The sequence below is a fragment of the Sciurus vulgaris genome (assembly GCF_902686455.1).
Source record: "Sciurus vulgaris genome assembly, chromosome: 15".
NCBI classification, from domain to species: domain Eukaryota; kingdom Metazoa; phylum Chordata; class Mammalia; order Rodentia; family Sciuridae; genus Sciurus; species Sciurus vulgaris.
The window spans coordinates 86,051,761-86,063,900 of NC_136476.1; the positions used below are offsets into that span (position 1 = coordinate 86,051,761).

The 12,140-nt window shown below is 55.4% G+C and overlaps 1 protein-coding gene across 13 annotated transcripts in view; it reads left to right on the forward strand.

The window, feature by feature from the left end:
- PRRC2B (proline rich coiled-coil 2B) overlaps positions 1-11,390 on the forward strand; it is a 79,139-nt gene extending 67,749 nt beyond the window's left edge. For 10 of the 13 annotated variants that reach the window (XM_079111670.1, XM_079111682.1, XM_079111678.1 and 7 more), the window contains 6 exons: positions 190-317; positions 732-972; positions 3,105-3,260; positions 3,940-4,031; positions 5,908-5,989; positions 7,119-11,390. In XM_079111670.1, coding sequence (XP_078967796.1) covers positions 190-317; positions 732-972; positions 3,105-3,260; positions 3,940-4,031; positions 5,908-5,989; positions 7,119-7,253 — 834 coding nt within the window. In that variant the 3' untranslated portion in view covers positions 7,254-11,390. The remainder of the gene's footprint in view (positions 1-189; positions 318-731; positions 973-3,104; positions 3,261-3,939; positions 4,032-5,907; positions 5,990-7,118) is intronic. The other 3 variants (XM_079111671.1, XM_079111672.1, XM_079111674.1) reach the window with 1 other exon arrangement.
- Positions 11,391-12,140: the final 750 nt, after the last annotated feature.

The window sequence follows — 12,140 nt, forward strand, 5'->3', positions numbered from 1 at the left end:
CGTGTAGCTGGGGTTCCTTTCTGCAACTGTACAAATGCCAGCCAGCACAGGGGTGGAACACAGCTTGCCTTCGCTACCAGCTTTGTGCTGTTGTTGGCTGTACCCCAGGAGCAGGGGAGGCCAGGCAGGGTGTGAGGTGGGGAGCCTCTGTGGAGGGTGTTGTGGTCACCACCTGGCTCCCGTTCACAGGCTGCCGCCGCCCAGCAGATCCCAATCTCCCTTCACACATCTCTGCAGGCTCAGGCTCAGCTTGGACTGCGGGGCGGGCTTCCCGTCTCCCAGTCTCAGGAGATCTTCAGCTCTTTGCAGCCCTTCAGGTGAGCTCACGTGCAGACTGCTCTCAGCCAGGGCTTCAGACTGTCACACTGCTTTGCTCTGTGGCTGCTCGTGCTTTTCGGCTTTGGCCTGGGAGGCAGAGGGGATGCTCTTGATCCCTTCACAGGCTGTGCTCTTGGGCTATGGGCCTTGTGTTCCCTTTCCTTCCCATCCTGCACCCTGCTCCCTCACTAAGCCCGGTGGCCCGGGCTTTTGGTGGCCCTGGCCTGGCACAGCCACGATGTCTGTTTGCTCACAGAGGCCCCTAGACCATTGGCATCAGGCCCACCTGGACCTGAGTCACTCTGGAGGAGCAGGCTCTGTGCCTCAGTGGGTCCTGGAATCCTGATGCTTAGCCGCATTGGACACTCACGGGTGTGCTCATCTGCCTATCCCAGCATCTTCTGCTTTTGCAGGTCTCAGGTGTACATGCACCCCAGCCTGTCACCGCCCAGCACCATGATCCTCTCTGGGGGCACGGCCTTGAAGGCTCCGTACTCAGCATTTCCAGGCATGCAGCCCTTAGAGATGGTGAAGCCCCAATCCGGCTCACCCTACCAGCCCCTGAATGGAAACCAGGCCCTGGTCTACGAGGGCCAGCTCGGCCAGGCTGCTGGGCTGGGTGCCTCCCAGATGTTGGACTCCCAGCTGCCACAGGTCAGTTCACTCATTGCTTCTCCCTGGACACTCGGCCTCCTTCCCTGCCTTCCTACCTGCCTCTGTGCGCGCTGACTTGTGACAACCTCAGCTGCTAGAACCAGACCTCTTCTGAGTGGTCCTATTGCCATTTTATTCTGAGACCCAGCCATCTTGAGATCTCTGTTGCTTCAGAGCTGTGGCCCCCAAATGGAGGCCACTTCTCTCCGTCCCCATGCTCTGGAGATGGGGTAAGAGCTTCTTTACCCCTACCTTCTCCTTGAAGCTCCACCTAGAAGGTTCCCTGCTTGGCATCCAAATGGGGCTTCCTATTACCAACTGCCTGGTTGGAGTTGAGCCTTCACCCCACCCTGTGGCCCTGGCTGGCAGCCTCTCCCGTCCACTGCAGCACCTGCTCCTCCACGTTCGCCTCCAGACTTGGTCGTGACTGTAGCTGGGTGTCTTCCCGTGTAGCTGTGGCCGCTGACCTTTGTGCCTCCTTCCCTCCAGGGATGCAGCTACAGGTCCTCATCCTTGCTTCCCCGTCGCCGGCAGGCCTCTGTGCCCGCAAGCACCCTGCTCTCTAGCTCTCTCGAGTGGCCACCATGCTTCTAGCAGCCACTGCAGACTCACCATTTTTTCCTTGTTGCCTCCTACCCCACTGTTGCCTTGCTTTCTTTGTCACCAAGGAAACAGGACAGGGTCAGCCCATGGCCACATCTTCCTGCCTATATGCAGCTGGACTGCCAAGTCCTGTCCCTGAGAGGGGCCCCACTCTTCCACTGAGTCCCCTGTGCCTTGGGCCTGCTGGAGCTCTGCCACCGAGCTCTGCCCTATCCCTGGCTCCTCTAGTCTAGCCCCGTCACCCCACAGCATCTGATCTGGCAGTCACACGCTCGCCAGATCACACTTGGCACTTCAGACCTCAGGACGGTACTCCTGGTTTTCCTTCTGCCTTCACACACCCTCTCCCTGCCTCTCCTTTGTCCATACCCCTGAGTCTGTAACGCTGGGCATGCCCAGGGGCCCTGTCCTGGGCCACGTTCTGGTTCCATGGCTCTAAGTCCATATGCTGCTCACTCCCACATTCATTGCTTTAGTGCAGAGCAACCCTGGACTGGAATCTCAAATGCAGTGGCCTAGTCAGCACCTCTGCTCCCAAGTCTTGGGCATGTCCCACCCACCATGGCTGGATTGTGACCTCCTCCCAGTACTGTTGCTGGGTCCAGTCGCCACCATACTTAGTCCTGCCACCCCTCCCGTGCCCTGTGATCCAGCAGGTCCTGATGGTCTGTCTTTAGGAAGAATTCCGTTTCCAGCCATTTCTTATCCCACACCCCACACTCCCCAGGCTCCGCAGGGGCTCTTCTTGTATTGCCACTTGTGCCCTTGAGGCCCCGTCCCGGCATTTGTGCAGCAGCAGGACTGTCCTTCAGGTTCGCTGGCAGGCCACACCACACCAAGGCTGCATCCCAAAGCAGTGCAGGGGTCCTTGCCTGCTGTGCTGGAAGCAGGGGCTCAGCACTGAGGCCGTGGTGCCACAGGTCTCAGTGACGTCATTCCAGTCGATCCTTCTGACCCTCCACTGTGGACTCAACAGCAGGGAGATGAAGAGGACAGTGACTGAGAGACAAAACGTGGGCTGCCCCATCCTCCTGTCCTTCTCAGGCCACCCCTCCACCAGCACTGTTTTCCACCAGCATTGACACACGACAGTAGGTTCCATGTTTTTGTGCCACACAGAGGTAAAAGGATGCACTTCATATGCAGCTTTCACCTTTGGGGTGTGTTTGGCCCTTGCTTCCGAAGGACACTTCCTGATGTCCTCATTCATCCTCTTTCCCCCCCTCCCTGACATGTGTGTGCACACATGCAGCTTGCACATGCACATAGGTCCTGCTGCCACCTGATCTGTGCTCAGCACAGTGGGTCCTGGGGACTGGCAGCCATGTCCAGTGTGCCTCTACACTGCCCTGTCCTGCCCCTGCCGTGTTGAACGGTGCCCTGTGGCTCCCCACCACCTTGTGTTGAGTGGAAGGTACGCAGAGCCTTCACTGGGGAGCAGAGGAGACCTGTGCGTCACTGATAGTACGGTCTGCACATGGCTTGGCCCTATGTCTGTTTCTTTTCCTAATTGTCCTGTTACCCAACAGCTGACCATGCCACTGCCTCGGTATGGCTCCGGGCAGCAGCCACTGATCCTGCCACAGTCCATCCAGCTGCCACCAGGGCAGAGCCTCTCTGTTGGGGCCCCTCGAAGGATTCCTCCACCTGGGTCCCAGCCACCAGTCTTGAACACCAGCAGAGAGGTAAAGATTACCCCACCCACCTGTGATCTTGGGGAGGACTTTGGCCAACCCTTCCTAGCTAGCTGAGGACCACTGTGGTGGAAAGCACTAGAGGTTTGGGTGTAGGCTCTGGCCCTCCCTAGAACACTGTTCTCCTGTGCCTTGAAGTCTTTGAATCCTAAACATCAGGAACTCCTTGGTTTATGTATAAGCCACTAACAAAAATAAGCCTAGGTGTATGTGGTGTGAGACTGGCAGAACAGGAAGGAACAGTCACGCCATCGGTGGCCTGGCTAAATGACTAAGGAGCCTTGTGTGAAACCACAGCAGACACAAGTCCCAGAGATTCTGAGTGAGTGTGTCCAGGGCCAAGGGCTAGGAGTCAGTGTTGCTCACCAGGTCCCAAGTGGCTCTGCTGTGGATGATAATCCGAGTAAATGCTCCTAGTATGGATGGCCAGTGCCCTCTGACTGGGCACAATTAGCTCTCCTGTCCCTCTTTAAAAAGAACATTGTAACGTTTCTGCTTCTGAGAAGAAGGCTTCTTTAGGTTTGGATTAGAAGGGGGGGGTGCAGATTCCTCTAGAAGGCACTGCGGGAAATCTCATGGCCCTCACCAGCTCTGCCCAGGGTGGTTCACCAAGGGCCGGGCTGTCTCTGTAGCCATCAAACAATAGCTTGTTGCTCCTTGGTCTCTTTAGTCCTCTCAGATGGAGCTGAAAGGCTTCCACTTTGCCGACAGTAAGCAGAATGTTCCCACAGGAGGCTCCGTACCATCACCACAGGCCTACAGGTAAAGACATGCCCTGGGGGCTGGGGCCTGAGTAGCTGAGGATGCTGTAGACGTGACCCAGCGGCTTAGAGGAGGCTGTGAGCCCAGGGAGAGCAGTGCAAGGGCACTGAGGCATGGTCCTCCCAGTCCATGGGACACACTTGTTAACTGTGGGGAATGGGGAGTCTGAATTCTAGTCAACAGAACGAGACTCTGGATTGGGAGTTTTTAGAAAACTAGGGAAGGAACGCCCTTCCCAGGCCTCCCTCAGCTGCACTCACCTCTTGCCCACCATGAGACATTGTATCGTGGGGTCGGGCGGCCCTCCCCTCCACTCCTCAGCATCTGTCTCCACCTCCACTGACGGTCCCAGTCCCCTCGATTTGGAGGCTGCACTCTGCTGGATCATGGCCTAGTACCTCTGGCTCATGTCGGGGTGGGAAGGCAGCTCTGGCCTGGCCACACAGTCTTGTACGGCTGACTCTTGTTCCATGAGGGGTCTCCTGGCGCTCCCTTGTGTTTGCAGTGGGACAGACACACAATCTGCAGTGCACTGTTCTAGCACCAGGTCACCCTCCAACATGTGCTCTGCGGGGTCCCACCGCCCGGATCCACTCTTGTGGCCATTCTGGCCATTGCTCCTGGTGTGTCAGACTGGGCTTCCTCCATCTCATTGTTCCATACTTTCAACCTCACTTCCAAAGAAATTTCATGAATTTTTTCCTCATTCATCTTTATTTCTGTTCTTCCCACTGTCTTGGCTTCATGTTTGTGTGTCGGTGTGTCTTGTTTTCCTACCATCACCTGTCATGTAGGCCAACACAACAGAATGCAGGGACAGTAGCATAGAACAGCACACGTGACCTGGAGGAGAAGAGGGAAGCCTCGGCATGCACGCAGGCCAGGCCCCTGCTGCCACAGGCACGTGAGCAGCCTCTGGCTGCAGAGCTATCCCCAGGGAGCAAAGCAGAGTGGAGGTTGGTGTGACAGGCTGCCTATGTGCACAGTGGCAGGAAGGGCAGCACCTCGGCCGGGAGGGTGCGGTGGGCCCTCTGTTCCACTGACGGTGTAGCAGTCTGAGTAAAGTGGAGGTAATGCAGAGTATACAGGAGGGGGCTGGGGGCGTGGCTCAGTCCCAGCACCATGCACGTGTTCTGCGTAAACACCACACCACTGCACTGAGGCACTTCCCATCTGCAGTTTTGGTATTTGCAGGGGTCATCGAGGGTTGGGGAATTATTATAATTTTATGGAGCCATGTTGCCCGAAGTCTTCTGGAAATGGGGCTGCTGAGACATACCCTGCAGAAAGGGGGCTCGCAGCAGGCAACAGGCTGTCTGGACCAGAGGTGACATTCTGGGTGGTGGTGTCCAGGACACAGGGCTTCAGCAGCCCCACCTCATCCTGTTGGCCTCTGCAGTGCACCTGTTAAGCTCTTTGACCACAGAACCTCATTAACATCCCTGGACTGGTGGTCAGTGCAACACTGTACATTTCTGTGCCTCCCATCCCCAGCTAAATGCGGACTAGAAAAAACTCAGCACGATCCTGGTTGAATTGGGTTTGTAGACCTTTTGTTCAGGACACTGCACACGTTGGCCAGACCCTCCATACTCTGCAAGAGGGCCAGCGTCTGTCTGTCTGCAGCAGCTTGGGCCGCACCTCTCCTCTCCTGGGGGTGTCTCCTGAAGTGCCAGGGTGGGCAGTGAGGACCCTCCCCCTTTCTGCATTCTTGGCCGTCTCCAGTCAGGCTTTCCATCTGAGAGGTCTTCAGCTGCCAAGTGAGTGCCTCTGACCAGAGGGCCCCTGCTCGCTCGTGCCTGCTCCGTGTGCTAGGCTTTGACTCGTTTCTGTGGTGACACGTGTGTATTCTCACCCCTGCCTTTGGTTTTTTCAGGCCTAGCTCTGCTAGCCCCAGTGGGAAGCCCTCTGGATCAGCAGTTAACATGGGCTCTGTGCAGGGACACTACGTTCAACAGGTAGAAGATGGCTTTCAGACCCTGCAGCTGGATACTTAGGCCCGTCTCCCAGCGCCGGAGGAGAAGGGACTGTCCAGCCCATGAGTGCTCCTTCTATGAGGAGCACATGCCCTGACGGTTAGAGCTGAGCAGCTCAAGTCCCTCTTGGCAAAGGCGTTTCTCCTCCTGAGGGCATCTGGGTCCTTCCTTGTCCTGCAGAGAAGGGAGGAGTCCTGGCTCCTCAGAGGAGGCGACACCTGAAGGTGGACTGCCCCTAGCACTTGGGCTTTGACGGCGCTGGGGAGAGCCGGCTAGGTCTGTGGGTCAGCACCAGGAGCTGGGTGTGCACGTGCTAGCTCTAGTAGGTGGCGTGTCTTGTCTGTCTCGGCTGGGTGGGCTCAGACAGTTCCGCTCTCCTCTTTATAATGAGGCTTTCTCAGCATCTTCTCCTGCAGGCCCTATTCTTTTCCCTCCTCTAAAGTGGTTCAGGGCTCCAGAGCTCAAGACCTCTGTCCTGGGTTTTAACAAGTCAGCATCTCTGGCTGGTGGGAGCTGGAGGGTGATTGCTGTCATTTTCTACCTCCAGCAGGCTCCCCTGGGGTCACTACTTGAATCCTGTGGAATGAGCTTCTAAAACCTTCTCCCAGGGTTCAGACCACTGAGTGGCTGCTGCGGTCACCCTCTCCTGTGCGCAGCTGCAGACTAGTGGAACCCTGAGTGGGAATCTGGGGATCCCACTGGGGTCCTGGGGGAAAGTTTGATTGAATCATGGTCAAAGATCTGGGAGAACCAAGTCTGCCCAGAGGACTGCTAGGGGCCCCAAAGCCTGTGGGGCACAGGGCACACCATTGAAAAGGTTCTCTCGGTCAGACTTGGGCCAGAACGCTCCAGCCTGAGGTGCCCTCACTGAACTCTCCGCGAAGGACCCTTTGTCTTCTGCCTCTCCCAGTCCCTGCACTCAGTGCCCACAGGGTGGGAGGAAGGCTGGATCCTTCCTAGGAGAGTGACTTCTAAGTCTGGCCCTTCAGCAAGGGATGGACAACCCAGGGGGCTTTTCTTTGTGTCTCAGGAGCAGGAATAGTGGGAGCTGTCTCTAAGCAGATGCTTCTGCAGTGCGGTCACTTTCTTTTTCCCATTCATCTGTCCAAAGGCAAAACAACGAGTGGATGAGAAGCCCAGCCTGGGAGCCGTGAAGCTGCAGGAGGCCCCTTCAGCCACCCCCCAGATGAAGAGAACTGGAGCCATCAAGCCTCGGGCAGTCAAAGTGGAGGAGAGCAAAGCCTGAAGGTGCCTGGCCAGTCTCGCCTCACCCTGGCAGGGACAGTGCCACCGCCCAGCTTGGGCCGCCGCCACTCGGAACCTCACCGGACGCACCGACTGAGCACCTGGCCCGGACCAAGAGCTCTGCTCCGCCCACTCCTCCCGCTCTGCCCACTCCTCCCGCTCCGCCCACTCCTGGAAGCTCATGCCAGCCAGCTCGCACCGTGGACGTGGCACCGACCTGCTTGCTTTGACACAAAAGAGCAAAGGCTCCCTCCCTCCCGCCCCTCCTCCCCACGTGACTGGAGTGAGTCACCTCTGTGCAGTGCAGACCTGCCCGCCCCGTCCCCAGGCAGTGGTTGGCAGCTGGGTCATTCTAGCCAGAGGCTTTTCGTTTTAAAAAGCAGCTAAGGTTTTTACAAAGGGGAAAGGAAAACAAAACGCCAGCTACGTCTGTATAGCTGAACTTTTATACGGTCCTCACTGTCCTCTCTGCCCTTCTGCTGTCCCCAGTGGTCTCCTCTTACCTCTGTCCTGTTTGACGCGTCGCTGCGATACCTTAAGAGATGCCTCTTAAGAATGTGCCCCCGTGGGTCAGCCTTTGGGGTCACTGAGGACGCCATCGCTGAGTGCTCCAGCATCAGCTCCCGCCTTGGCGGTGAGGTGAGTGGGGCAGCAGGTAGGTTGGCATCTCGGTTGGGTTCCAGCCCCAGGCCGGGAGTTGATGACATTCTAGCGGAAGAATTACACGGAATCTCTGTCCTGGGCTCTTATGAAGCCAGTGGACACAATGACTGCTGGGCACCAGAGGTGAACCTTGGTCATCACTGTCGTTTTCCAAAGCGGCCAGGATGGCCGAGTCAATGCTCCATGGGTCCTGTCTGCTGTGCTTCTCAGGCCCCACACCCGCCTTGGGCTTTGCGTTTCCGCTGACTTCCTTTCCCTTCAGCCTTCTACAACCTGTTTCTTCCCTTTCCTCCTCTTTCCAGAGCCTGCTGTGCTCTCTGGATCCCAGTCCCTCCACCCGCACACAGCTCATCACAAAAGCCACAGGGACAGGAGCACAAAGACACTTGCTCACTGGGGTGATCTGTAAAGGTGTGTGTCACTTAAGTGAGGTTGCAGGGATTTTTCCTTGCCCTGCGCTTCAGTCCCAGCAGCAGACCCACGTTGGGATGAAGGAGCCCTAGCTAAGCAGCAGGTGTCAGCGCCACCCGTCTTAGAGCCAGCCAGGCAGGGTCACGGTGAAGGTGGGCCATGGGGCTGGCCGTGGTTCTAAAGCAGCCTTGGCGGCCTACCCAAAAGGACAGAGTCTTCTATCTGGGGAGCTGCCCCTCACCAAAGACGTGGACCACTGCATGCTGGGCTGCCTCTTCTCCAATCACCCCAGATTCCATCATTCCAAGGAAGTTTACGTAAAAGGGGAAACTTCAGGTTCTCAGATGCTACACAGGGCCCCTAACCAGCCACCCACCTGCAGGAGCCACCACCTGTCCCAGTGTGCCACCTGGGAGGGGTTGTCATGTGCCTGTCTGGTTTACCCTCTGTGGCCCCGTGGGCCTGGTAGCTGTGGGAGCCCTGGGTACTGAGTTGTCTTCAGCAGAGCCGGGGGAAGCACATGTAGGAACTGAGTGGCTTCTCGTGGCCTCTGCTGTTGTGACTAGGGCTCAGACTCCCCTGTCATGCAGCACTACAGACGGCCCCTGGTGGCTTCCGGTGGAGCAGTCACTGAAGGACCACCGCTGTTCCATCTCTAGCCGTCGGCAACTCCTCTGCTTGCCTCCACCCCAGACCTTACTGGCTTGGCTTCTTCACCTTTACTCTTCTGTCCCTTCTCAAAGGGCTGCCCGCGTGGAGTCTACAGCGCTGGCCTGCCCTTGTCCTTCATCTGCTCTCCTCCTCTTCCCCTGCAAGTCTGGTCACTGTTCCTGTGACGAGTCCTCTGCCCCCACCCACTGCCTCCATTGCCAAGCCGCCCCTTGATACGTCTGGGCCAGCGGGAGCACATGCAGCCACCTCTGTCTGTTCACCTCACAAACACGCCAGACCCACTCACCTAATGCCAGTGTGCATTATGTGTCAACAGGAACAAAAATTCTCTCATTTCGAAATTCAACAGAATAGTCCTGGATGCTGTTAAAATGCAAGATGTCCCTTCAGGTGAACCTGGCACAGAATGACAGTGCTTCCTGTTTGAGGAAAAGTAGGTCACCGGCTCTCAGCCCTCCCACCCCGTCTCCCTCCTTCCTGTCTCCCACCCCAAATAAAGACAAGAAACACTAGAATTTATTTATATGTATTGATGTTGTAGGTCTAGGTGAAAAGAAGTAAAATGTTCCACTGCTCTATTTATATATAATGTCTGAATTACTCTGTGCAGGAAAGGCCAGGAAATTGCATGTGAAGTTTGATGCGTTCGCCACCTCTGTGACCTCAGCTGTGGGCTCTTCCCCCAAGTGCAGATCTTAAATTAGACTCTGGGGGTGGAGGGCAGGCCTCGGCCTCCTGACATCTCAACCCTTCTGTGGTCTGATTAAACGCAATTTTTAGTGCAGACTTTTTAAGGTGCAATATCTTTCTTCCTTTCAAGTGGTTTTAGGGCCAATCTCAAGGTAATAGGACTTAGAGTCTTATTTTGGTTTCAAACCCCCATTCTCAGATCACAGATACAGGTAGAAGCTTCTGCCAGGATGGTCCTGGCCTTCAGCGGGAACAGGGGAAGCCCAGCACCCACTTCGCTATTGTTGAGGTGGGTAAGGGCCAGTGCAAGATCTTTTCACCTGTCAGTCACCTCCGGAGGCTGGCAGTTTTGGCTGGCAGTTTTGCCTGGACCGTTGATGGTACAGCCTGTTACTTGGCAACCAGGGACTTTGTAATAGTAGTATTGGTCCTCTGCTGGCCACTCAGTGGAGTGAGATTCAAGGGTAGGGTGTCTGAAATACAATGTCCCCCCACTGGGGACTGGTTTCTTTACTGTTGGCTTCCCCTGCATCATTCACATTTGTTTTCAAACTTGGAAGTTCACAGAATACTTCTGGCTCTAGTTCTCTTAAGGGGGAACAAAGGATGACTTCATTACACATTCAGAAAAGGTTGAGTCCAAAGCTCTGGTCATTCCTGCTGCTTCTAGGGGTATTGGGGTGACTTGTTAGATACAGATGTTGCCTCCCGTCTTGGATCTGCCTTCCGCACATCAGTGAGGAAGTCTGTGACTGACCACAGAGACCAGGAGGCAAGTGTCTGCTCCAGTGCATTGTCCTGCTGGCTCATGGAGGCAGTGCACAGCAACTCTGGCAAACTGGCTGCCCTCTACCAAGTGACTGCCTTTGCCTCAAATCTTTTTTGTCCCTTCTCACTTCTTGCAGGGCAAACCTGGGTTAGAGGGTCTGTTGGAAATGACCAAGGATACTAGTCCTTGTGTCTGCCTTGCCATGTTCTGTGATGAATGGGAAATGCAGACTTCCACAAAGCCCTCTGAATGTGAGATGGACCTAAACAAGCAGGTCATCTGGACAGGAGTGGCTCAGTGTTGGAGACAGTGTTACACAGCCATGTTTTCCGCCTGGGCCACCAGCACATCTGGCTAATGACCTAGGTGCATGAGACCTGCCATTCACCATTTCTCCACCCATTTTGTAGCCTCCAAGGTGGTAGCAGCCTTCTAGGGCCCTGTCTTCAGCATGTCAGGAAGCCTAGAAGCAGAAATTCCTATAAAGGCTCTGGGCAGGTGGCTTTCTTCCACTGTTGAAAGGGGATCCTGTACTCTAAGCTTTTGACCTCATGCCTTGTGTAGTAAAAAGGATTTGGGGGTTTTCTCTTTTGGTTTTGAGAGGGTTGTTTTGGTTTTGTTTCCTTTTGCTTTTATTTTGGCCTTTCCTCTCTTTGTCTTTTCATGTAGACCAGATATTTGAAAGGGCAGACGATGGCTAAAGGTGTCTGTGCAACTTGTTTATACGTGATTTGGGGAAACTTTTACCTCGGATGGGAAAAATGGCATCATGGACTCACCCGGCCGTGCTGGACGCTCACCCTCCCTCCCCTCCAGTTGAGTACCTGTTGTTTCTCCTTTCAAATATGTGATTGTACTAGCTCTTTCCATATGAAAGAACTCTCCTTATTTAAATAAAAAAAAGGAAAAAATAAAGCTGAATATGCTTTCTCAGGTTGTATGTCCCTTGTTTTTCACATTTGACTGGAGATCCCTCAGGATGAAAGGTTCTTGTTTCACAGTTTACCCAGAAACCAGGAGGCATGGCTTGGCTGAAATGCCTGAGTTGAGAGCAACGCCAGGAAGAGAGGACTAAAACTGCTGCTGGGCTGCATCTTCAAAACGTGCAGTACCTAGCAGTCCCCGCCCACTTCCACGGGAAGGGCATCCCCCTGTGCACACCTCTGCCCAAGTGGGCTGGTGAGCGGCCTTGGGCACTTGAGGTAGCGTGTGTGTCGCCACTCCTACCAGATCTTTTGTGGAAAGGTAGGAAAGGATTACGCTGCGTTTTTCGGTGGGGAAAAAGCAAGCCTGGCAGTGAAGGGTCAAAAGCAGACTGGGGCTCAGGCAGTGGTGCTCAATTCGGCCATCACCTGGCTGTGTGATCTTGGGAAAGACATCTGGGCATCACACTTTCCTTATCTTGAAACGGGTTGTGCCGGGGGAGGTGGGTGGTGCACGCCTGTACTCCCGGCCAACACTGAGAGGCTGCGGCAGGAGGATCAAAAGCTGAAGGCCAGTCTGGGCAACTTAGACCCAGACTCAAAAAACAAAGGGGCTCTGGGGACGTCGCTTCAGTGGTAGAGTGCCAATGGGTTCAAACCCCAGCACCAGGGACATACTTTTAAACGGATCGTAAGGGTTCCTACCTCGGAGGGCAGTGAAGATTCGAAGTCGCTGGCATCCAGCACAGGTGCCTACGGC